General features: G+C 41.2%; 1 protein-coding gene across 4 annotated transcripts; it reads right to left on the bottom strand.

The window, feature by feature from the left end:
• Nucleotides 1-1,955: 1,955 nt before the first annotated feature.
• Nucleotides 1,956-24,831, bottom strand: LOC110491399 (polycomb group RING finger protein 5-B). 4 transcript variants are annotated; one of them, XM_021564812.2, is made up of 9 exons: nt 24,600-24,831; nt 23,233-23,561; nt 20,023-20,119; nt 19,582-19,637; nt 19,381-19,440; nt 18,660-18,802; nt 11,796-11,894; nt 10,784-10,873; nt 1,956-6,398 (listed from the first exon to the last, which is right to left on the bottom strand). In XM_021564812.2, the coding sequence occupies exons 2-9, from the start codon at nt 23,342-23,344 to the stop codon at nt 6,351-6,353; spliced, it is 705 nt and encodes a 234-aa protein (XP_021420487.1). In that variant the 5' UTR covers nt 23,345-23,561; nt 24,600-24,831; the 3' UTR covers nt 1,956-6,350. The 4 variants fall into 4 exon arrangements, with proteins under 4 accessions (XP_021420487.1, XP_021420488.1, XP_036802139.1 ...); XM_021564813.2 differs by having other exon boundaries at nt 18,660-18,805; nt 19,381-19,437; XM_036946244.1 differs by having other exon boundaries at nt 19,381-19,437.
• Between the last annotated feature and the right edge of the window lie 497 nt (nt 24,832-25,328).

Raw genomic sequence — 25,328 nt, 5'->3', positions numbered from 1 at the left:
TTAATGACTCCAACCTAAGTGTATGTAAACTTCCGACTTCAACTGTATATCATAAGACCTTTCTTTGAGGACCTAGTTACACCCTAACACAGTAATCTGAAATTCCTGGTTTACAGGCCACATCGAGCCTGCAAGTCACATATTGCTGGCTTGCAAAGTGATGAGGAATTCCAAACAATCAACCTGCAATAGAGCATGCTGGGAAATGATAATGATGGGAGTGGTTTTGAGCAAACATGAATTTGTAATTCAAACAGAACAATCTTGAGCAAATTAAAATATAGTGTTGAGCAAACTAGAAATTGTATTGCAGATGGTTGCCTTGATATTTTAAGATGAATTGACTATAATGCTATTTTGAAGTCCATTCAATTTACAGAATAACGCTGATTAAACTATTAGCTCCATTTTTCTTTTTTTTACATTGTCCATAGTGTGTGTCTGTATGCAAGCACAACGCCAGCAGTAAATGTGACCTGTTTAATGTGAAAACATAGGGGGACATGGCATTGTCATGTAAATGTTTGCAGCTGAGTAAATACTCCTCCAACTATAGCCAATCAGCAGAGGAGCCAGTTACTTGCAGAGGGAGAAAAAAAGTGGGAAAAAATGATCTTAAATTTAAACCCAGCTGGTGCTTTGATGCTACTCTCAGCACAGATAAGAATGCCGCAGCTAGCAGAACCTAAGCTGGGTTACAGCAGTTCTCTATTGTCTCCAAGGAGAATACACTTAACTCAGGTCAGCCATGTTTTGTTTTCCAGGCCCCACAATCATGGCCATTTAGTTATGGAAGTCTTCTGACAGAGAAGAAAGAATGGGGGCCTGTGGAAAATGTGACCGTTTGGCTGAGGGACTGAATGGAAATCCAGAGACAATATTTTGGGCCAATTCAAGGAAAGCAACCGGATCAGGATTCAGACAGTGTTGACCACTCTCAGGGGATCATTCAAATGTGTGTGTGTGTGTGGACATATTTAACTATACTTGTATGGACCAGAAGTCCCGCCAAGAATAGTAAACTAACAAAAAAATGCACAAACTAGGGACATTTTGTCAGTCCCTGCAAGGAGAGGATTTAGGGATAAGGTTCAAATTAGTGTCAGGGTTAAAATTTGGGTTAGGTTTGGGGGTTAAAGCTTAGGTTCAGGGTTCTTCAAGCAAATAAAAAAGCTGGCCTGGACAGCTGTGGTTGTGGACAGTAAATACCCCACTCTAAAACAGCATTGGCACTTCTTCAGCACATTCTTAATGGGTTTTCTCTTGCCAAAAGCCAAGGCAGAAGTATTCAAGATGTTGATTGGTTTTAATATAGGAGAAACCTTATCCTTGGCAGATAAAGCACTGATGAAATCATGTTGAAAGTATGAGAGCCTGTCTGAAGGCTTCCTCATACAGGGTAGAGCACTGAGGAGACCATGCTTGTCCATGAGAGGCAGAGGGTTTAGGTCACACTTTGTCAGGTTTAAAGATAGCTCTGAAAGGAACTGGGACACCGTTTGGGGTCCTTGTATTCGGGAGTGAATCAGAAAGATCAACTATACCTCTATACGAAAGAAAGAGATTTAGAGGGAGTCAATGACAATCACAAAATGCAGACCATTCCTATTCTTAAGAACAGAAGTCTTGAAACAAAATCTTTGAAACTCCAAAACATTATTTTTTTTGGACAGATAATAAGTAACTTGTCAATGATGAGTGGTGCAGCGGTCTAAGGCACTGCATCTCAGTACTAGAGGTGTCATTACAGACCCTGGTTCGATTCCAGGCTGTTTCACAACCGGCTGTGATTGGGGGTCCCATAGGGCAGCGCACAATTGGCCCAGCATCATTCAGGTTTGGCTGGGGTAGGCCACCATTGTCAATAAGAATTTGTTCTTAATTGACTTGCCTAGTTAAATAAATGTTAAATAAAAAATAAATACAAATAAAATGATGAAATGACACCAAGTTAATTCAATGAGTTCTGTATTTTGGTATTTTTGTCATCATGTCACATATAGAGCAGCTCTTGCATATGTACAGTTCTAATCTCTCTAGGAATGCTTATCAGGCACATTGACATTGAAAAATAGAATAGATTATTCTAAGCAGCATTTTAAGTTTGTTAAATATACAACATACAATTTCATTTTTAAAGAAAATATCTACAAGTTCTTCTTGTTACAAAAATACATATTGTTCATTGCAGCACAGGGACATTTCAAGAATTATTCAGTCTAAACGTTTACTTTGCTGACTTTTAAAACCACTACAGGTGGGTTTTTAGGGAAAATAAGAGATACCATTTCAAACAGGAAAAAGCATGTGTGAAACAGGAAAGTACACAAGAATGCTAGGCACACTCTTAGAAAAAAAGGTGCTATCGAGAACCTAAAAGGGTTCTTCGGCTGTCCACATAAGAGAACCCTTTGAAGAACCCTTTTTGATTCCAGGTAGAATCCTTTTGGTTCCAGGTAGAACCCTTTTGGGTTCCATGATGAACTCATTCCACAGAGGGTTCTACCTGGAACCAAAAAGGGTTCTCCTATGGCAACAGCCAAAGAACCCTTTTGGAGCCCTATTTTCTAAGTGTGTAGGCTTCAACTACAACTTTTACTTGTGGAAATTTGTAAAGACTTTTAGGGGCTGCCAGAAATGTGTCCAATCTGTCCATTGAGTGGTTCTCCCACATAACTGCAAATGAACATAAACATATTATTGTCAGAGATCTACTGTATGCAAAGACCCAATACATTGGCAAATTGCACTCCACATTTTGTTTCCTACCAAGATGACTTCAGTACCCTCAACATTTGTCTATGTACATCTCGGTTTAATGCATTCAGTTGTCCCCCCCCCAAAAAAAATTAGTCTACGTTAGGATTATAATATCTCTGTCAAACTTGAACAGATAGAATACAACCACTGCTATGTCTGCTTTTATTCTTTGGTGTTGAGGAGAGTGAGAAAAAGATAAATGGTATGTGAAGGGGAAAAAGCCTTTAAAACGTTTGTCTAATGATCCATCAGAAAGAAATGGTGAGGGTTATGGCGGGACCCTTTCACGCCAGCCAGGACAGTTTTTATAGGGCAGTGATAATACATGAATGTTAAGCCATCCAGTAGGACTTCCAGTATAGTAGTAAACAGTCTAAACAAATCTCCACTATGTACAAGTGAACCATAATGCCCAATACGTTTTACATAGTGCACAAACAGACAGCTACACATTTCAGACAGTGTTGGCAATACTCCGATTTTTCTAACCTTCTTCCAGCAAATCTAGTCTTACAGTACTCATATTGCATTATATGTGGTAATAACATCAAAATGGAATTGAAAGGAAGAATATAACTCATTTTTAGATAGGGATATGGTAGGCAGCCATAGCTTCCTTGTCCTTGTATATGGGCGATTCTACAGAAGTGGTGCAAATTGAAGTCCCATCCCCCAAAATATATTTTTTAAACAGTTAGGTGTCCAAACCTAGGACATTTATTTACATCATGATATGTTCTAATTCAATCCAAGGCAAAACAATTTAGTACAGTCATTGTTTAACCAGCTATTTCTATTGAGATGTGTTGTCCCAAACCCTGACTCCTCAACTCCATCTTTGAAAATAAAGCACATTTTTTATGCTACAATTTGAATAGAACATCGAGTTATTATATTATTACATTGAAAGATACTGATCTAATTAGTAGTTTTGTTTAATTTAACATTTCTTGTTCAAATAAATGCTGTCCCTCCTGTTGATGGCACTACTGAAACACACACATTTAAAGACTGTAGAATGAATGTGCCTTAAACCACACCCCCACAAATATCACCAGGTGATGGGATTATTTTTACATTTGTAATTTCATTTTTTTTTTAGCTTTATTTAACTAGGCAAGTCAGTTAAGAACAAGTTATTATTTACAATGATGGCCTACACCGGCCAAACCCTGACGACGCTGGGCCAATTGTGCACCGCCCTACGGGATTCCCAATTACGGCCGGATGTGATGCAGCCTGGATTCGAACCAGCTACTGCAGTGATGCCTCTTGCATTGAAATGCAGTGTCTTAGCCCACCCCTCTCCAGCATGACCACATGGTGAGTAGTCTGTCCGCACACATTTTAGAGAAAACGAGTGAGCAAGTAAGTCTTCATGTATTTTTAAGCAGTGTCACTGCCGAACATCTAGTGTAATCAATTAATATGTAACGCACGGTTCTGCGATGTACATCTGCCCAAATGAAAGATAGCCAGCTATATGTTAGCTATGGCGATTCTTTAAAGTCCAAAATGTGTCAAAATTGTCCAAACCAAAACGGTTACGACCGAAATAATTGACACCATAAAGATATATAGAGTTATCATCTTTGTATCTGTGCCATTATGGTATCTGTGACAGCCTCACTGGTGCTATCTCCATGTAAAGGTTTTATGCGTCATGTTCTACCAACTGAGGAAGAGAGGACCACCATGTGGGTAGTGGACAAGTGCACACTTCAGGAAAAAGTGTCAAGTATTAAGATGCATAGCCAGGAGGGGGGCTCCAACCCCCCAAGAGCCAAAACACTGACATTTGGCCAAAACATAGACACCTTTAATGTGCTATACTGTATCCTACTATATTGTGTTATACTATAATGTACTGTGCTCTACTATACTGTACTCAAATTCATCCTACTTGAGTTTATTACAATTTATTAAAGGGCTCATGAACTCAAAACCACATAAATTCAGGGTTATAGCCACCTAGTGTGTTCGCTCCATAGATCTCTATGATTGACACTTGACACAGAAACACCTGGTCTTTTGCCAAAATAAAGATAGGTAAAGTGATCATTTAAACAACTAAAAACACAATTAAATTAGATGCAGGAAGTAATTCAATCAATCAACATTTCACAGAGAACAAACAAGATTATATTTATGTTTTTACTATTTTGTTATGCAAATGTAATCTGTAGTACGTTAATCAAAATGATCACTACTGTGCCACGGTTCTCCCTTTACCGCAACGTGTTCACTAGGTTTCCATAGTTACATATTTAGTAGGGTGGTAAGGAAAACAGGTCAAATATGCAATACAAAGTGTGCAAGTAGCATATACAGTATGTCTACCTGACATATGTTGGAAGACAAGTTTGGGGGAAAAAAATAGGATACAAATTCTTACAAAAATTCAGCCCCCGATTTGCACATTTTCTGTAGAATGACCCATATAAGTTATAACATGGTGCTTTTGACTCCGCTAGGCTGAATGGGGCGGCAAAGTAGCCAAGTGGTTAGAGCGTTGTACTAGTAACCGGAAGGTTGCAAGTTCAAACCCCCGAGCTGACAAGGTACAAATCTGTCGTTCTGCCCCTGAACAGGCAGTTAACCCACTGTTCCTATTTGTTCTTAACTGACTTGCCTAGTTAAATAAAAAGGTAAAATATAAATAAAGTACAAGGAATTTGAAATGAAGAGCAGTTTGGATTTTGCACTCCACTGAAAGAGAGACATGTGGGGAAAGGCACTACCATAGTTAAAGCAGCAATCATTAGTAGACAGTAACAATAACAAAGCCTATTCCCAGTGTCCATATTTCAGTAAAAGCTAAGGATGGGGCTGGAGAAATGCAACCACTCTCAAATTTATAGACAGAGCTATGGATGCAAGAACTGACCTTCCATGATATTACAATTATAGTTTTAACCATGTTTTGAGGATATATACGGTTTGTTTACATTTACATTGGAGTAAAACAAGCTTATATTTTGGGTTCAGATTGGGTACGACAGTTGAACTAAGCTCGTGAGGCATTTATAAGTTTGATTCTTCAAGAATCAATGGGTATAGATGGTTAATTTATATGGCCAAAAATGGACGTTGCAACTGCTGATTGCCCCTTTAATGATTAAAAACAGAAGTAAGGGGAGAGGTCATGTAAGACACTAAATCCAGCATAGATAGGAGATAGAGGGAAATATTATGGGCCGTTTGCCAGTGTACAACTTTGTCTTGGAATATCTTTCTTGTGTTGCGTAACAGTGGATTACTAGTCATTTCACTTAGTATTATTCTGAACACTTTTGAGTGATGTGGACCAACAGGTCTTCACCCTTCAGTCAATTACATTTTGGTACTTTTCCAAGCATTAATACACCATGATAGGCATGCATGTTCTTAAACCCTTCTTGCGCTTTAGAAAGATATCTGTGAAACTGGAAGATAACATACAAGAACAGAATGAGATTAGAGGCAATAACGGACTACTGCATGCAGATGATAGGAAGACGTGGTCCTTGTCTCTTGTGCCAGGCACATCCATTCATTGTGTAGTCTGTCAATGGGCTGTTAGTGCAGGAGTAGTCCCACGTCTCTCTCCGTCAACCAAAGTCTATCCGTGGCCGATATTCTAGTACCATTGGGTAGGCCTGGAAGAGAGAGATGACATTGGTCACCCTTGGACAGAATCCACTACAATGGAGACAATCAGAGAGTAAGTAACGTAGACCTTCTAACATTGTAACAGCGGTGGGAAAAGTACCCAATTGTCATACTTGAGTAAAAACATTTTTTTTTTTACAAATGAAGCATTGTGTTTAGTCAGTCCGCCAGATATGATGCAGTAGGGATGACCAGAGATTTCCCTTTAAGAGCGTGAATTGGACAATTTTCTTGTCCAACCAGGCATTCAAAATGTAACAAGTACTTCTGGGTATCAGGGAAAATGTATGGAGTAAAGTACATTAATGTCTTTAGGAATGTAGTGAAGTAAAATTTCTCAAATATAAATAGTAAAGTACAGATACCCCAAAAAACGACTTAAGTAGTACTTTAAAGTATTTTTACTTACAGTGCCTTGCGAAAGTATTTGGCCCCCTTGAACTTTGCGACCTTTTGCCACATTTCAGGCTTCAAACAAAGATATAAAACTGTATTTTTTTGTGAAGAATCAACAACAAGTGGGACACAATCATGAAGTGGAACGACATTTATTGGATATTTCAAACTTTTTTAACAAATCAAAAACTGAAAAATTGGGCGTGCAAAATTATTCAGCCCCCTTAAGTTAATACTTTGTAGCGCCACCTTTTGCTGCGAGTACAGCTGTAAGTCGCTTGGGGTATGTCTCTATCAGTTTTGCACATCGAGAGACTGACATTTTTTCCCATTCCTCCTTGCAAAACAGCTCGAGCTCAGTGAGGTTGGATGGAGAGCATTTGTGAACAGCAGTTTTCAGTTCTTTCCACAGATTCTCAATTGGATTCAGGTCTGGACTTTGACTTGGCCATTCTAACACCTGGATATGTTTATTTTTGAACCATTCCATTGTAGATTTTGCTTTATGTTTTGGATCATTGTCTTGTTGGAAGACAAATCTCCGTCCCAGTCTCAGGTCTTTTACAGACTCCATCAGGTTCTTCCAGAATGGTCCTGTATTTGGCTCCATCCATCTTCACTGTCCCTGCTAAAGAAAAGCAGGCCCAAACCATGATGCTGCCACCACCATGTTTGACAGTGGGGATGGTGTGGTCAGGGGGATGAGCTGTGTTGCTTTTACACCAAACAGAACATTTTGCATTGTTGCCAAAAAGTTCAATTTTGGTTTCATCTGACCAGAGCACCTTCTTCCACATGTTTGGTGTGTCTCCCAGGTGGCTTGTGGCAAACTTTAAAATTACACTTTTTATGGATATCTTTAAGAAATGGCTTTCTTCTTGCCACTCTTCCATAAAGGCCAGATTTGTGCAATATACGACTGATTGTTGTCCTATGGACAGAGTCTCCCACCTCAGCTGTAGATCTCTGCAGTTCATCCAGAGTGATCATGGGCCTCTTGGCTGCATCTCTGATCAGTCTTCTCCTTGTATGAGCTGAAAGTTTAGAGGGACGGCCAGGTCTTGGTAGATTTGCAGTGGTCTGATACTCCTTCCATTTCAATATTATCGCTTGCACAGTGCTCCTTGGGATGTTTAAAGCTTGGGAAATCTTTTTGTATCCAAATCCGGCTTTAAACTTCTTCACAACAGTATCTCGGACCTGCCTGGTGTGTTCCTTGTTCTTCATGATGCTCTCTGCGCTTTTGACGGACCTCTGAGACTATCACAGTGCAGGTGCATTTATACGGAGACTTGATTACACACAGGTGGATTGTATTTATCATCATTAGTCATTTAGGTCAACATTGGATCATTCAGAGATCCTCACTGAACTTTTGGAGAGAGTTTGCTGCACTGAAAGTAAAGGGGCTGAATAAGTTTGCACACCCAATTTTTCAGTTTTTGATTTGTTAAAAAAGTTTGAAATATCCAATAAATGTCGTTCCACTTCATGATTGTGTCCCACTTGTTGTTGATTCTTCACAAAAAAAATACAGTTTTATATCTTTATGTTTGAAGCCTGAAATGTGGCAAAAGGTCGCAAAGTTCAAGGGGGCCAAATACTTTCGCAAGGCACTGTAAGTACTTTACACCACTGCATTGTAAGAATAGCATATGAACAGTAGGCTTGCAGGGGGCCTTTCTACCTAGAACACAAAAACAACACAATCTGACGTGCTGCTTCATCTATATGGATTGTAGCTTCGTAGCCAGGATATGCTGCAGTGGAAGGAAAGGTATGAGAGCAGAGCAGAGGGAGCGTGATAAGGAGAGAAAAGTCTGATGCCAAAACAGGTGAAAGAGAAAGACAGTCCACAGACACATCATATCAAGCCGGTCTATTTTTAGACAGGCCGGTAGACATGCAGCAGCGGTAGGCAGGAGACACCTACGTACAATCACTAAGAGAAGGGAAATTAGACGGCCCACACTGACCCACTTTCTGGTCATTTGGTCCAGCGGAGGACAGGGATTCATTCTAGGCACAGAACTATCACCTATCCTGCACAGTGGGACAATCTGCCCCAGATGCCAAATTTGGTCATGTGAGGTCAGTAATACTGTCATCTGATTTTTTTTGGGGGGGGGGGGGTCAACGTTGATCACTACATTAAATATTGTTCTTATAAGCTAGAGGACTTTACTGCTGCCTTCCTTGGATTCTGTTCTTGGAATCAGAACATTCTGCGTAAGGACTGAGGAGTGAAGACGAGGGTATTTTAAGCTTGCCAGAACCTGTCTTTAACACAAGCCTAAATTAGCAGAGTATCATTCAAAACAGGGAAATAAATTGAATGATTAAAACTGTACAGTTTACTTGGCCTTAGGGGTGTTGTATGTTGTAACTAAACCAGGGCTTAGTGCTGAATGATTAACCAAAATGTTGCTATTTTTTTTTAAACAGATTGTCCCACTTTGACGGTTCATTTATTTTAATTTCACTTCGTTCTACTTTTTCATGTGAGCTCAATGCACAGTTTCTCTAGAGAGAAATCAGATCAAGCCCAAACTGTGCAATGTTGTAGGGAGTTGTAGTTTCCAACAGGCCAATATTCTACATAGTTTTGGGCAGAAAACATGGTAATTAACTACAATGACCATGATCCATTGCGTGCCTACTTGTCCGGTCTGTGTATGGCAGACAGAGCGGGAGAGAGAAGAGGCGGAAGAAGAATGTGCGATGGAGAGGATAGAGAGCAGTTGTTTCGGGAAGTATCTCTACCTGAAAATACATGATCTTGGTGATTGATAGTAGGTATTCAGCAGTCATAAAAGTATGCCTTATTTACTACTAAAATATTGATTTTGTCAGACAGCATAGGCAGCAGCTCTATAGAGATGATCAATTGGAATGAAATAATGTCATCAAATAAAACCAATGTAAAATGCACAACTAAAATATTTAATTGAAGTAATGTGAATAAATTATGGCTAATAATTACTACCATCATGGAACTTTTATTAATAGTTTTATTTTGTGTAGTTAGAGCATTCAACCCACATAATGCATAGTGCATTTCTTGTTTAAAATGATAGAATCCGAAAATCGGTGAATATTTTTTTAGAATTGAACTGAAACCGAACCGACCTCAAAAAGCACTAATCGCTCAGCACTATTAAAAGACCCCTCTATTGAGCCAGTGGTGATAAACTGGCTGTGGAAGGGTAGAGTGTCAGGCGATGAGCCCAGGAACAGGCACCCTGCTGGGGCAGCTGTCAGGGGCCTTCACTGCTTTCCTCACCTGTCTTCTTGGACGAATAGAGCGATTCATGACCTAACCCTGTGCTGCCGGAGCCCAGACCTGCCTATCTAAAAGTGACAATCATGAGCAATGGAATGAGCAGCCAAGGCACCCGGCTAGCAGAAGTGCTTATGAGGTCAAGCTGAAGTGTGTTAGTTAGTTAGCCTAGCACACATTGCAGAAGACTTGGGGGCGCTTGGTTAAGTTTAAGCATGGTTGACTGCATTTTTTCAACTGCATTTTACCATGACCTAGCAATACCTTACTAGCCTTGCAAATGTCTCCAATAGTGTATAGTACCATTTCGACGCACTGTGAAACAACAACTTAATTCACCATTCCACTCTGCAGCCTTCTTTATTTCACGGAAGAGGCATCCAAACATGCTTTGATGTGAACCTATAGTACCAGACACATCTTACTGCTTGCCTGTAATAAGCTCTGCTAACCATGCCACTACTATTTCCTGCTTGATGTATCAGTTCACACAGTTGAGCGATTGTGGCATTTTAGACGGCTAACCAGCTAATCGGCTTAAAGCCAAGCACCGACTCTCATGGAGACTAGTATGACTACAGCACCGTCATTCAGCGGCCACAGCTTATCCCCTGGCGAGAACGGTATGGGGTTTAGCATCTTTAGAAACGAGGGAAATGGAGGCGGGGGCATTGATATCATTGGGGGCTTACTTACGGTTTCACCGCGAAGTCTCCACCGCGTCATGTAGATGAACTCCATGGTGTGGTCTTTTCCCATGATCTCCCCGTTGCATAGGACGTCTAGCTGCAAGGGGACACGGAGGCTGGTGACTAAGAATTAGACTACTATGGGATGACAGTCAGCACAGGCTGCTAGAGAAGAGGACTAGAGTTATACATATCTCCCTTTCTCATACTGTTCAAACAAAAGAACAAGGACTCAAATATCTCAATGGAGAGAATGTGACAGACATTGTACATAGAGAAAGCTGGGTAACATTTTATAATAGCTTTCATTATTTATCCATTAGAAATGTGTATGAATGCTTTTAAATGCCTACAAATGTTTATAAATGTTAGAAGGCAAATGTAGCAATGGTACAGTCACTACTTCTAAATAGTTAGTGAAAGTGTTACTGTGTGTATGGCATCTATGCAATCTTAGTGCTCTGGAACCCACACTCTTAGAAAACAAAAGGGTTCCAAAAGGGGTTTTCCCCATAGGAGAACCCTTTTTGGTTCCATGTAGAACCCTTTTTGGAAAAGGTTCTACATGGAACTCCAGAGTTCTACCTGGATCCAAAAATGTTCTACCTGAATCCAAAAATGTTCTACCTGGTTCCAAAAATGTTCTACCTGGATCCAAAAAGGGTTCTTCAAAAGGTTATCCTATGGGACAGCCAAATAAGCCTTTTAGGTTTTAGAGTGCAGGTCTTTCCCAAAGAGCGCAGGTCTTTCCCAAAGAGCGCAGGTCTTTCCCAAAGAGCGCAGGTCTTTCCCAAAGAGCGCAGGTCTTTTTCTAAGAGTTTAGCGAGAGTACGTACAGCTTGCCTGCGAACAAGGCCAGCCCTTTCCCCCTCAACACTAAAGACACAGGAGAGGCTGCTGGAGACTGCTTTATGTGAGGCCCACACAAAACGAATATTCAATAGCATGAGCTTAATATCGGTCATACAGTAGATACATACAAAAGGGAATAGAGCACGTACAAAAGCTTCGTTTGTTACCTCATAAGAACTTGGAAGCTTTAACTTCAAGCTGAGAAACTTCTTGATTGTTCCGACTGTCACTCGAGTCGAGCACCGTATAAATTTCTTCATTAAACCCTAGAGTGGAGGTTCAGAAGATGAATTCAATGATTCAGGCACATTTATTCAGAATTATGTGAAGAGCATGCAAAGCCATACGTTTCAAAGAGCCATTTTCTGGTTAATTTATTTTTTATATTTATGAATGCATAATTAAGTTCAGTTAGTGCATTTAATACTAATAGCATCCCTTTGGCACAGAGAATCATTCTATATTATACCTCAATATGAAACCATTATGATCCTGCCTGCTCTCTCCCCCCTCCTCTCCAAACCACATATTTGCCTACCAGCTTTCAATGACAGCCCAGGAAATAAAGGATAACCACACAAAAAAAAAATCACGTGAAAGAAACATGTGGTTTTCAGACACGTGAACAAATCAGAATTATATATATATATATATATATTGCTATGTTGCTGGAATGAATGTGCCAAAACTTGCAACTGGAAAAAAAGACAGCGAAAGCAAAGGCCAGGGTAACATAACCAAAGATAGGGAACATTTCTGGGAAAAGGGAGACATTTTATTTAAATCACATTGTCAGTTATTTAATTTTTTTATCACTGAAAAACATTTTTTTGCATCAATTTACAATTAATTTTGTTCTTGCATTTCAAAATGATTTCCTTGCAATATTTAGTTTTGCTGTCAACTTTGGGTTCCTGTTTTTCTTTAGATGTCATTATTTTTTGTTTGAAATCCTAAGAATTTTTGTTCTGGACTTCAGTACTTTTCCTTGATCTTATTGGCACAAAAGTAACTCACTCACTAGAGGATTGCACCATATAATAACACTATTACCCCCTGCCACAGTTTCAGTAAAAACCTGAGGGATGGGGCTGGAGAAATGAGACCACTCAAATCCATTGACTGCGCTATGGATGCAAGGACTGACCATCCGTGATATCAACATTATAGTTATAACCAGGGGCCTGTTGCACAAAAGTAGAATTAAGACATCCGGGATAAATGACTCAGCTGAGCTCAATGAAGCCAAAACATGTGCGTCCAGGCTTAATTGGTTGCACAAAGACCAAGCCAGGATGAGCAGACACGGATTCATTAAGCCAGGTGAAACCAATCCTGGATAGGTGCGCGCTCACGGCTCACTCAAATAGACCCCGCCACAGATCACAGATTAACTGATTTACCATGGCAACTAGAGCCGCGTACTTTTCCCCGTCGGAAGCACAAATCCTCATGGAGGCATACGAGGAGGTAAAAGATATAATTAAGAAGAAAGGCAACACCGCCACAGTGATAAAGCAAAGAGAAAAAGCGTGGCAAAGTATTGCAGACCGCCTGAATGCGTAAGTAGTGCACAATTACACACTCACCGCTCCGCTGAAACATCACAATTACAATTCAAATATTTAATTCACATCTCCAAAAATGCAGTTGTACTGTAATTATGAAACGGTTAATTTTTTTTATTGAAATGCACTGCAGATATGAGTGAAATTGTGTAAAGTAACTCCATCACACTGTATAAAGCTATGATAAAATTTTTGATATTTTTACTGAAAACAAGACAAAAATACCAAGTAATTTTTTGCAGTGTGACTCCATTAAGTGTGTGTGTGTGTGTGTGTGTGTGTGTGTGTGTGTGTGTGTGTGTAGATTAAACATGAACGGGCCAAAACGGACATGGCAGCAGGTCAAAATCAAATACAAGAACATTCTGCAGAATGGTATGGTCCCTGACTAATATTTAACAAAGCACAAGCATATATTGTACCCAGAAGGTGCCTGCTCACACATTGTCTGTACTGTTTTAGCAGTGAAAAAGAATACCCACAGACAAGGCACGGGTGGTGGGTCACCAAAGCCTGACCTTACCCCAGCAGAGGACATGGCCTTGGAGCTAAATAAAGGCAGGCCCGTCTTAGAGGGGATCCCTGGGGGGAAAGAGACGAGCATAGGTTCCTCCCAAGATGCCACCCGCTTCATTCAAGGTATGTCCTTCCATCTCTACATGGGATACAACCACATTCATATTGAATCAATTTGGACTGTCTGACTTTGGTTTACCTATTGCCTTGCAGTGTCTGGCAGCACTGTGTTCCTGTTAGAGCCACCAGCACAAGCACCAGACGATGCTGATCCAGTGAGTACTCCATCAAAGGCATACTGTAGGCCTGGCATGTCTTGTCTACTAGCTTCAATATGAATCCGATTAAATGTGATAGGGTGAAGGCCCCAGTGCAGCAGCAACAGCACATGATGGAGACGATGATGAGGAGGAGACCATCTCTCTGGATTCCAGAAGGCATGAGGTATCATGTTAAGACTGTGAAAGTACTATTTACTCTACAATGGTGAGGAGTCCTCATCAAAATCAAAAAATCTAATTTCTTTTACAGGACCCAGATGCTATACAGTGGGAAAACCAGCCTGGCAACATAGTGCGTATTAATAAAAGGACACCACATCCTGCCAAATTCCAGCTGCGCTAATTGTATTGTGTTCACAGAGCTCACAAGCTATCAGAAAGTTGTATGGCAACCACCTCCGGTGCCAAATAGAACTGGCAGACATAGACATTCAGTACAAGAAGAAAAAGATGGAAAATCTTGCACTGGAGTTCGAAATAAAAAAGAGGACAATTAGGAAACTGGACCTTGAAATAAAAAAACTTGAGAGGGAGGTGAGATATGCCTTCAATGTACACTGTATGCTAACTGTAACACAAATGTATTAATCATTATTTTTCTTTCCTCCCCCAGCTCCAAGAAGATGACACAGCTCAAAATAAAAATTAGGTATATTCTCGTAAAGTCAAGTGAGCCATGACATATGAGCTCTTATTGTGAGCACACAGGACGGTGGCATCTTTCTAAGGTTTTTTTTATTTTCCCAGCAATCAGTACAACCAAGTCATCGTTATAACGCATCGCCCTCTTTTGCCCACCCCCCCCAGCACCAGGTGTGGCCACTAGCCTATATGAAGGCCCAAAATTGTGTGTTCCTTTCTGCTCTGACAATGGCATGCCCATTCGTGCGAGATGTGGTGGATGAAGAAGCACTTGTGCTGAGGAGAGCCTTCAGGTGAGAAAGGGTCTTCAGGGACCGGTTGGACCCACTGGCCTTCCCTGATGACCATCTATATGAAAGATACAGGTTTTCTGCAGATGGCATCAGGTATCTATGCAGACTACTGGGTCCCAGGATTAAGCACCGCACTGCACGGAGCCATGCACTGAGTGTGGAGCAAATGGTTTGTGTGGCCTTGCGCTTTTTTGCTAGTGGAGCCTTCCTGTACTCAGTGGGGGATGCAGAACAGCTGAACAAGGCCACAATTTGCCGCACAATAAGGAGTGTGTGTCTGGCTATCAAAGCATTAGCAGATGTCTTCATCTCCTTCCCTGGCCACAGAAGACTCTGTGACATCAAAGAGGAGTTCTATAGGATTGCAGGTAAGAGGATCTACAAATTACAGGACAACTGTTAACACATAGTAGGATACTCATTACTTTGTGTGACAGGTTTCCCCAATGTCATTGGTGCAGTGGACTGCACACACATAAGGATAAAAGCCCCCTCAGGTGCCCATGAGGCCGATTTTGTGAATAGGAAATCCTTTCACAGCATTAATGTTCAGGTGAACATAACTTTTTGATATTGTCCATTGACGAACACTCTGCATTGCCAGTGATGTGCATTGATTGGTGTAATATTCCTCATCTTATGATTTCAGATGGTCTGCAATGCTGACTGTGTGATCAGCAATGTTGTGGCAAAATGGCCTGGCTCAGTCCATGACTCCAGAATCTTTCGGGCCTCTGAAATCTATCAGTGCCTATCACAAGGTAAGCCACACAACCCCTATTTATAACCATCATGGCTGTGTCAAGAATATCACTGTGTTTATGAGGTAGTAATGATGAGATTTTGTGTTGACAGGTGAATTCTCTGGTGTGTTGCTGGGAGACAGGGGGTATGGCTGCCAGCCTTTTCTCCTGACACCTTTCACAGACCCCCAGGAAGCACAGCAGGCCTACAACCATGCCCATGCCAGGACCAGGGCCAGAGTTGAAATGACCTTTGGCCTCCTGAAGGCACGCTTTCACTGCCTTCACAAATTAAGGGTCAGCCCTGTTAGGGCATGTGATATTACTGTGGCTTGTGCTGTCCTCCACAATGTGGCCTGCCTGAGGAAGGAGAGGGCCCCCAGAGTGCCACCAGCCATGGACTGGGACAATCCGGCAATCTTCCCTGATGACGACAGTGGTCGGCTGCTGAGGGACCAATATGTGTTGAATTATTTTAGTTAGTATGTGTGCTTTCAATTTTGGTTAAATATGTCCTGCGGTGGCAGAGGAATTTGGGTTTTTTTGGGTTCGTTTTTTGACGAATTTGGCCTCTTATGATGTTTGTGCGGTATACTGTGTGTAATACAAGGCTGCAGGGAGGCTACTGCATCCATTCATTTGTCTGTTCAGTTGATGTGTATGGATTTGTCCTGCATTTATTTTAGTGTGCAGACATGCAGGGTGTGTTATACACATTCAAAGGTCTGTATATGTATCATTTTGTATAATATGCTTAGATTCTGTGCTTTCCATCTTGTAGAGTCACTGTGACTTCAGTTTTGAAAGGAGCTGATGGTTTACCTGCTTTGTTTTGTCCTTATTCAATAAAGGAACATAATGTTACACATTGTGTTTTTATATTCATATGGAATGTGTATTTGTTTATATGACAGAGTACTAGGGCCACACTGAAGAAAAAGGATAAAGTCATAAATTTATGAGGCTGGTTCTTTCTGCAGAAAAGCTACATATTGTTTTTACAGTTTTGATACTTATGACAATGTGATACTTAATATTCTGGCACATCAGCATGTCTTTGTTTATGAAACCATACTGAAGTACAATTTCACGAAATGCCCCACATCTGTCATTTTAACAACTGTCCTCCTTTAAAACAACTGGTTACAATATTATGACTTGTGTTTTTTTCCCCTCTGTGGCCCTAATATTCTAGCATTTTATATATAGCCTTATAGTCTATGGGAAACTGTAAATTATCTAATGATAGCAACATCATCTAAAAATCATTTTTTTATCCAAAATCATTGAAATTAATGATCACAAACGTTTAAATAACAGTGGGTCTAGTTATATGTGATAACAATGTATAGTGAGCAGTGAAATAACTATTGGTTTCCATTTGTGGTGACTGCTGACTGACATTAGGGATGAGATTAAATAGATCCTGGAATTTAGCCTGGTCTGGAGCAGGCTAGCTCCACAGAATAAATCTCCATGGTAATTTATACCATAACATATCCTCCTGCCCCCTATCCATCTTTAGTGCAACCGGATTACGGATCAATTGAGCCAGGATCACCAAGATATCCTGGCTTAATCCCTTATCCTAGTTTTGTGCAACAGGCCCCAGGTTTTTAGCCTATACAGCAGTTGTTTACATTTACTTTGTTTACAAACAATGGAGTAAAACAAGTGTATATTTTGGGTTCTGGTGGGTACGACAGTTGAACTAAGCTCATGAGGCATTTATACATTTTATATTTAAGAATCAAATGGGTTCGTATCATTAACTTAGAAGTCCAAAAATGTATGTGGCAACTAAGGATTGCCCCTTTAGCAAGCAGTGACCTTCATACAGCAGAACTATGTCTCCGTTTCAACGTGATCCATTAACCTGCCTACAAAACATTTATTCTGTCCACTGTTCTGTCAATGTCTTGCAAAATCATTCCCTTGTCCCGCATTTGGGCTGTTTAGATGTGGTCACCTGTTCCAGGGTTTTCCTTTCATATTTCAAGGTAGCACGTTAGTAGGTGGGGTGCACCGATCGGTATCACCTCATTAGTAAGTACGTGTTAACACCAGTGCTGGTTTGCCCATCTCGTTAGTCAGAAGGTGCTAGCCCAGGTGGTATTTAAGAGTGGCTGGGCCAGTGCTCCGGTGGTCCTTGAGAGAGTGGGAATGAGTGATGTTGGAAGTGCTTGAACGCGGAATAGCACTTCCTCTTTGAGTGTGATAAAAACAAAGCCTTTTATCATGTGTTCTCCCCTTTGGTTTGCTTAACTTGCCTTTAGCTCCATATTATAACTTGGTGTGGGTTTTTATTTTGGTTAGCCTTTTCTTGGACAAATTTAGTGGGCATAGTCAACGTTGCTAGTCAACATTCAGTGGACAACCCCTGTGAGATTCTTTGAGAACCCCTACTAAAACCCAACTGTATCCGTTTTTTGTTTTGGTTGTCAGTGATTTGCTTTGTTAATTCCTTTTGTTGTGAGCGACATGGAGTTTGTAAGGAGAATAACATTATTTCAACCCCACATGTGAAAGTGAGTTTTTCACCAGCATTTTACATGTGAAACTGCAAATGTGATTTTCATGTGAATGTTTTTCAGATGTAAAACTGCATATCCAATTTTCTTATGAGGTGAAAACATGTTATTCTCCTCACACGTGAAAAAGGTGGCGTTAACATGTGAAATCTAAATTGAATACAGTAAATACGGTTTCACGTGAGAAATTTAAGCTCAATGTGAAAAACAGCTATTTCACATGTTAAACTACACATTTAACATGTGCTTTCTTTGTTGTTGTAAGGGCACAGCATCATTGTCTATCGATATTATATTCAACTCACATTCTGAGATGTTAGACAGTTAGAAGGACATAGTTAAAAGGACATCAACCTAAAAAAAGTGGGAGGAATAATGTTAGGGAGACAGGGAAGAGGGAACAGAAGAAAAAAAGAACAGAGCAGCAGGGAAGCGATACCTCTCCACCATGACTTACCTTAACAACGTTCTCTCCCACCAGGCTGCTGTTGCGTAGACAGTCAAGACAGATGGCTATCTGTGGGTCACTCCTGTGGTAGTCTCCATCCCCACCACCATCATCCTCGTCATCCAGCCTGGATCTCTTCGATCGGGGGCCGTCTTCTATGACAAAATAAATGGATAAGTATGTTACGTGTGAGCAAGAGAATATACAAGTTGAGCTTGTTTTCCTTGAATTCATATAAAACTGTGAAAAGACCATTCACAATAGGGCGGTTTTGATTGATACCGATGTCTTTTGCTTTTCACCTAGAAATGCAATATCATAAAAGGCCTTTGAGACAAACTGTCGATCGTCATATTGCCATGGGGATGGCATTTGTGTCTGGTGGACCGAATCCATCCATCTTTTTAGTCATTCTGTTGTTTCCATGTGATTTGTACATCATAAACAGGGGGATCTCATCAATGCCTTGTAGAGAGTGCTGTTAAAACATCCCCCTTCCTCCTCCCCCTCTCTCAGCCTCACAGCCACCTACAGTCACTGCAACAATGCAACCTGAGTCACAACTCCTCTCTGTCTTTGTCTGCTCACTGATCTCTCCCCACATAGAGCCTCCTTACCCATCGCCTCAATAACCAATCACAGCCCACCTCTGCCCACCCGAGTGGGTTCATTCTGGTCCCTCCTGAGGAGGGTCTTGGTCTTCATGGATACACTAACACAGATCATTTACCTTCTCCATTCTCCTTCCACTTTCGACTCCTCCAGAACTCGATCTCCTGCTGTTGTTCTTCTAGTCAATAAACAAAAAGAGAATATATGAATACACAGGGTAGGGGTTATATCATTCAGGTCAAGTAGAAAACAGCTTGGCCTACGATCAAATGCAAGATTTATATCTGATGTTGGTGGATACTAAAATGACATCACTCACTTTCTCTCAGCCCAGGAACGAGTTTGAAAATGATTTCCTCTAAAGTGTTGTCCAACCTGGTGATAGAATGAGACGTAAAGGAAGAATACAAGTACACACACACTTATTCCCAGACATTGCATCTGTGGGCTGGGCACTGGGTGAGGTCTTCAGCTGTAACCTTGGCTCCAGAATGGTGTCCAGCTGTTGCCTGGATCTCACTCCATCGTCCCCCAGCCCAGCCCACACCAGTCTTACCATCTCACTAGTCGGGTGGACAACTAAAGGGTGTAAACTCAGATCTGCCAAATTCCGGCGCCAGTTCAGTAGTGCAAAGGCCAGCATGTTTTTACTTTACTGATGGTAATCTATTCAGTAGCATTCATTATCATCCTGTGATTCTCAATAGGGAAAATATAAATGCAGATGAGATTCTGTTAGATGTAAAATTGGGTGTATTACCTTAACATCTCCCGAGGGTTGGTTTCATGGACTTGGATGCCACATTTGGGGCAGTCGTTGCTGTCTTCAAAGTGTTGGACAATACAACTTTTACAAACTGTTGACAGATGAAAGGAGAGAGAGACAAAGAATGGTTGATTTTCTCCAAATACAGACCTAAAGTAAATATGGATTTTTATCACACCATTCAGGTGGCAAAGAAATGCCAAGATGACTGCAGTTTCTCTTTTCACATCCATTTCTCTCAGATAACATTCACAATAAAAGGATTATGTGTTGAAAACCAGAAGGAATAGCATTATAAAATCTAATTTCTAAAGTTTGAACTTGATACGCATCAGAGTATCTGTTGAGAAACTGTTGAGAAACTGTTGACTAGCAGGGAGATAAGGAAGTAGTGGGCATAGCCTGGCCGGTTCTAGATGCATCCATCACACTGTAGCCAATACGACAGAACACACAAACACACAGCAACAGCGGTCAATACCACAACACACACACTATAATGTATAGCTTTATCTTTCTTTGAAGAACACCTAATCCGATTCCATGCAATACTGAGCGGAGGATTAGGCCTATATCCTATGATGTGACGTCACCAAACATCAGAAAAAATAAATTCGAAAAAAATCAGATCAGCAAGATCTGTCACAAGAGCAGAAATATAGGTCAGTCTGCACTCTAGCAATTTCCATGTAAACAGTATATGCTTATTCACTATGCACTGGCCTATAGCCTAGATCAACGTATAGTATTATACAGAGCCATGATTACGTTCCATCTCAAAAAACAGATAAAGCAACACGTTACGGCGACACTCCCCCATGTGACCTACTTGTTGTGTGTATATACTGACATGTATGTGTAACTGATAGATGCGCACACACACACACGTTACATGTTAATGTTTTTAAATGTACGTACAGTGACTATTTAGAGCCATTTACTTTTTTCCACATTTAGTTACATTACAGTCTTATTATTTTTACCCCTTTTCTCCCAAATTTCATGATATCCAAATTGGTAGTTAGTCTTGTCGAGAGCTTAATCCAGAAGCCAGCCTGTGTCGGAGGAAACCCCATACACCTGGCGACCGTGTCAGCGTGCATTGCACCCGGCCCGCCACAGGGGTCGCTGGTTCACAATATGACAAGAACATAGAGCTGGCCGCCTGGCCAAACTGAGCAATCAGGGGAGAAGGGCCTTGGTCAGGGAGGTGACCAAGAACCCGATGGTCACTCCGATAGAGGTCTAGAGCTTGTCTGTGGGGATGAGAGAACCTTCCAGAAGGACAATGATCTCTGCAGCACTCCACCAATCAGGCCAGACGGAAGCCACTCCTCAGTAAAAAGGTACATAACAGCCTGCTTGGAGTTTGCCTAAAGTCACCTAAAGACTTTCAGACCATGAGAAACAAGATTCTCTGGTTTGATGAAACCAAGATTGAACTCTCTGGCCTGAATGCCAGGAAACCTTCCCTACGGTGAAGCATGGTGGTGGTAGCAGCATCATGCTGTGGGGGATGTTTTTCAGCGGCAGGGACTGGGAGACTAGTCAGCAGCGAGGTAAAGATGAATGGAGAAAAGTACAGAGAGATCCTTGATGAAAACCTGCTCCAGAGTGCTCAGGAACTCAGACTGGGGCGAAGGTTCACCTTCCAACAGGACAACAACCCTAAGCACACAGCAAAGACAACGCAGATGTGGCTTCAGGACAAGTCTCTGAATGTCCTTGAGTGGCCCAGCCAGAGCCAGGACTTGAACCCGATCGAACATCTCTGGAGAGAACAGAAAATAGCTGTGCAGCGATGCTCGCCATCCACCCTGACAGAGCTTGAGAGGATCTGCAGAGATGAATGGGAGAAACTGTCGCCATTGGCGTCAGCTAATGGGCATCCTAATAAAGTCAACAACAACAAATAAACAATCCTCACATACATCCATCTGCTGTCTTAATCAACCAATAGTATGTCAGAACAACATGTCACATGTTCTTTCAATAGCCAGCACACCGCCGCACACACCTTTGTTTCCATTAAAGTCCATTTAGGGACGAGTGTTGAAAATGTATGTGAGCTACAAACACTATAGTGGAATGCATTGCATTCCCCATGAAATGTGTCAAAGTGGTTATACTTGTCCCATATAAACTAAACTAATGTAAAGCTGTTTAATTGCATTCTGACTACTGTATTTTTTTATTTATTTAAAATTGAACCTTTATTTTTTTTAACTAGGCAAGTCAGTTAAGAACAAATTCTTATTTACAATGACAGCCTGCACCGGCCAAACCCTAACCCGGATGACACTGGGCCAATTGTGTGCCGCCCTATGGGACTCCCAATCACGTCCGGTTGTGATACAGCCTGGAATCGATTCTGGCTATGTAGTGACGCCTCTAGCACTGGGGTTCAGTGCCTTAGACCACTGCGCCACTCTGGAGGTTACAATGAAATAGCGTAGACGAATATCAAAGACATGTTTTGCTGGGGATCTCTGAAATATACTGACATACACAGGGAAAGCAATCATAAAACAGCCAAACCATGCTGTACTAAGCAGCTGCTGATATTTTTCATTAGGGCTAGGGTTCAATCTGACTTCTATGACAGTAAAGAAGTGACTTTGGCTTCAAACAAACTGGACCCAAACTGCTCATCCTGTGTGGAGGATATTTGTTGTCATGGTGACTGAACCCACTGATCACTTGAGATGTGTCATTCCTGGAAGTGAGCTTTTGCATCTGCCGTTCTCTTCCAATAAAACATTCAGTTCAGATGGAGAGGGCAGAAATGGAGAAGGAGACCATGTAATATGATATGTAAATCATGCAGGATGACACAGAGGAGATGGACAGAGCGCGCTCTTGACATTCATAGCACTGTGACTGTGCAAGGCCATTGTATAAAACAACAAATAACACAGCCAACTGATTCTGCGAGCTCTAAATCCCAGCCACTTTTTAGTGGTGCCATAGATGCCATTTGACATTTTATTAAATGTCCGTACTAGACCAAAATAAACAAGAATTTCTAGTAGGGGATGTTCGGTGTAATGTATATCTAATAGAATACACAAATATGCCTGGATATACCGTAACCTATGCAATAGTGAAATTGTGTTTTTCTGGTATAGCCTACATTACATGACGCCATGATGATTGTGGCACCTGAGAGAGCGAAAGAGAGAAGGGGGGGGGGGGTGGTCTTACAGGTGTGCAGGCACTCTGTCACCGTGGTGGGCTTGATCAGGTATCCTTTGCACACGTAGCATGTGATAAAGTGGTTGAAATCCTTGACCAGGTGCTTTCTCGGTGAGGTCATCTTGGACCAGAGCAGGAGTGGTGATGAATGGGAGTGTTGTGTATTTGGAGGAAAGGAATGATGGGAGGATGGGGGCTGGAGGTCAGTGTTCACAGGACTTTCTGCAATGCTCCACACTGTTGGGTTTTCCCCTTCAGTCGCTTCATCTTAATTCAGGTTTCCCCTCCAGGGAGATATCAAGTGTGCTGCATTTTCATCTCTGTGGTGCTGTGGGTGTCTGTGAAATAAAGTAGAAAGCAGTGTTATTTGGGTATATCCCATGCTACACGCATGACATGGTTATGTCAGAAATATATCAACTTGATTGCAAAGTTGCATTAGTTTAATGAAATTGAATAAACATGTACCAAGACATCACTTAATCTTCTACATATTTGACCAAAACAAATGCATACAGGTGCATACGTGCGTTTCACCTTTATGCCCCGCCCCCTCGATGCTTTCTTAGCATCGAAAGCAACTTCAGTTCCTTCCAAAGATTGCTATGATGTAAGTGTTTAATCCCTTAATAGTAACAGTAATATAATGGAAATAGTATTTTGGAATCCAACGTTTGGAGACTACTTTGGTTAGCCTATTCAAGCGGAATGACACAATGTATCGAGAACAATATGTACCCATTGGACTTGCAAGATATTTACGCTGCAGGATCATTATGCTTAGTTGCATGATCCCAACGTTGTTTACAATTACAGTTTAGAGTTCAGGCATTGACTAGCTTGGGTAGGCTATGACTAGAATATTCTGAGAGGAAATGTCATATGATAGAATTGTCACAGATTTGATAGCAAAAAAATCGTCAACACGCAGCAAGGAAATACATCGAGGATGGTCCCCTTTATAGTGACACAATTGTGTCTTATGTCCCTCATCATCACCAGGAAATCATACGCGTCATTCTTTGCGTCACCCACGATATTGCGCGAACAACATTATGGATGGTGAGTTTGACATAGTAGGCTACATACCCTGAAAAACTGATTTAAGATTTAAGTTGCTGCCATTTAAGTCGTGTAGGCAAATTGTTGGGACCGTACACCGTTACGTCGATCACTAAGATATAAAATAAACTAACGCCACGGCACACACTTGACTAAGATCAAAAAGCACATGTCCATAACTTGATAGCCCATATGACACATGATCGCATTCCCAACCCACCCAAACTTTACTATCACAGCACCTACCGGAAAAGGATACGAACAAGCATCGCTTGCTCGGCTTCTGAGTATCGAGTAGTAAACGCATTGCTTACCTTCCAGTTCAAGGCTCCATGGTCGAGATGGTGTGATCTTATCCGATAATTATACAACCTACACGCTGTATGGTGTGCGCACCGACGTTACATTAAAGTAGCGCTGAATACGGAACTGGTTTCAGAATATAGGCTAGATGATAGGAGAGAGCGGCGGAGGAGGATCCAGCGCTTGTTTACGCATTGCTGCTTTATTTTCATTCCACGACAGATACATTCTGATTGGACACAAACTAGGACGCAGCCTTCAATTAACAACTTCTGTAGTCCAGTAAAATGTTGTCTATAATATGATTAACACAACCCACTGGGCACACAACTTCAATTCAACGCGGAAATGTTGGTAATATTAGGTTGAGAAGTTGATCAATGAGATTTCCGCCTTTATTCACGACTCAACAACAGCCAGGAGTTTGTTGTATTCCCAATGTGTTATCACTATGCTTTCAAGAATCTAAAAGCACAACCAAATTCCAAACAATGTCTGATTTTTGGTTTAGTTGTCATATAAATGTGTTAGCACTGCGCTTTCAACCTTTTAAACGAACAAGAAAGTCCTAATCGGAATTAAATGTCAGATATTTTGTATTTATACTAAAACTCAATGAGTTGTTACAGTGTTTCATATAATAGAACAACCAACCAAATGGCCTGGATTGCAGTGAGATTACATTAAAAGTACACAGTGCAAGTGTGCGACCTTTGCAGGTCATCTGGAATATGCAAGCG

The sequence above is a fragment of the Oncorhynchus mykiss genome, chromosome 16 (assembly GCF_013265735.2).
Source record: "Oncorhynchus mykiss isolate Arlee chromosome 16, USDA_OmykA_1.1, whole genome shotgun sequence".
Classification (NCBI taxonomy): Eukaryota; Metazoa; Chordata; class Actinopteri; order Salmoniformes; family Salmonidae; genus Oncorhynchus; species Oncorhynchus mykiss.
This window is presented reverse-complemented; position numbering and strand designations above follow the sequence as displayed.

What these genes read in the sequence shown, in the direction of transcription:
- LOC110491399 (XM_021564811.2), bottom strand. Translation starts at nt 23,344, where the DNA reads ATGACCTCACCGAGAAAGCACCTGGTCAAGGATTTCAACCACTTTATC. An exon ending in TGGGAGAGAACGTTGTTAAG is followed by an intron (nt 11,895 to 18,659) that starts GTAAGTCATGGT and finishes CCTCCACTCTAG; the next exon opens with GGTTTAATGAAGAAATTTAT. An exon ending in AGCTTCCAAGTTCTTATGAG is followed by an intron (nt 10,874 to 11,795) that starts GTAACAAACGAA and finishes GTCCCCTTGCAG; the next exon opens with CTAGACGTCCTATGCAACGG.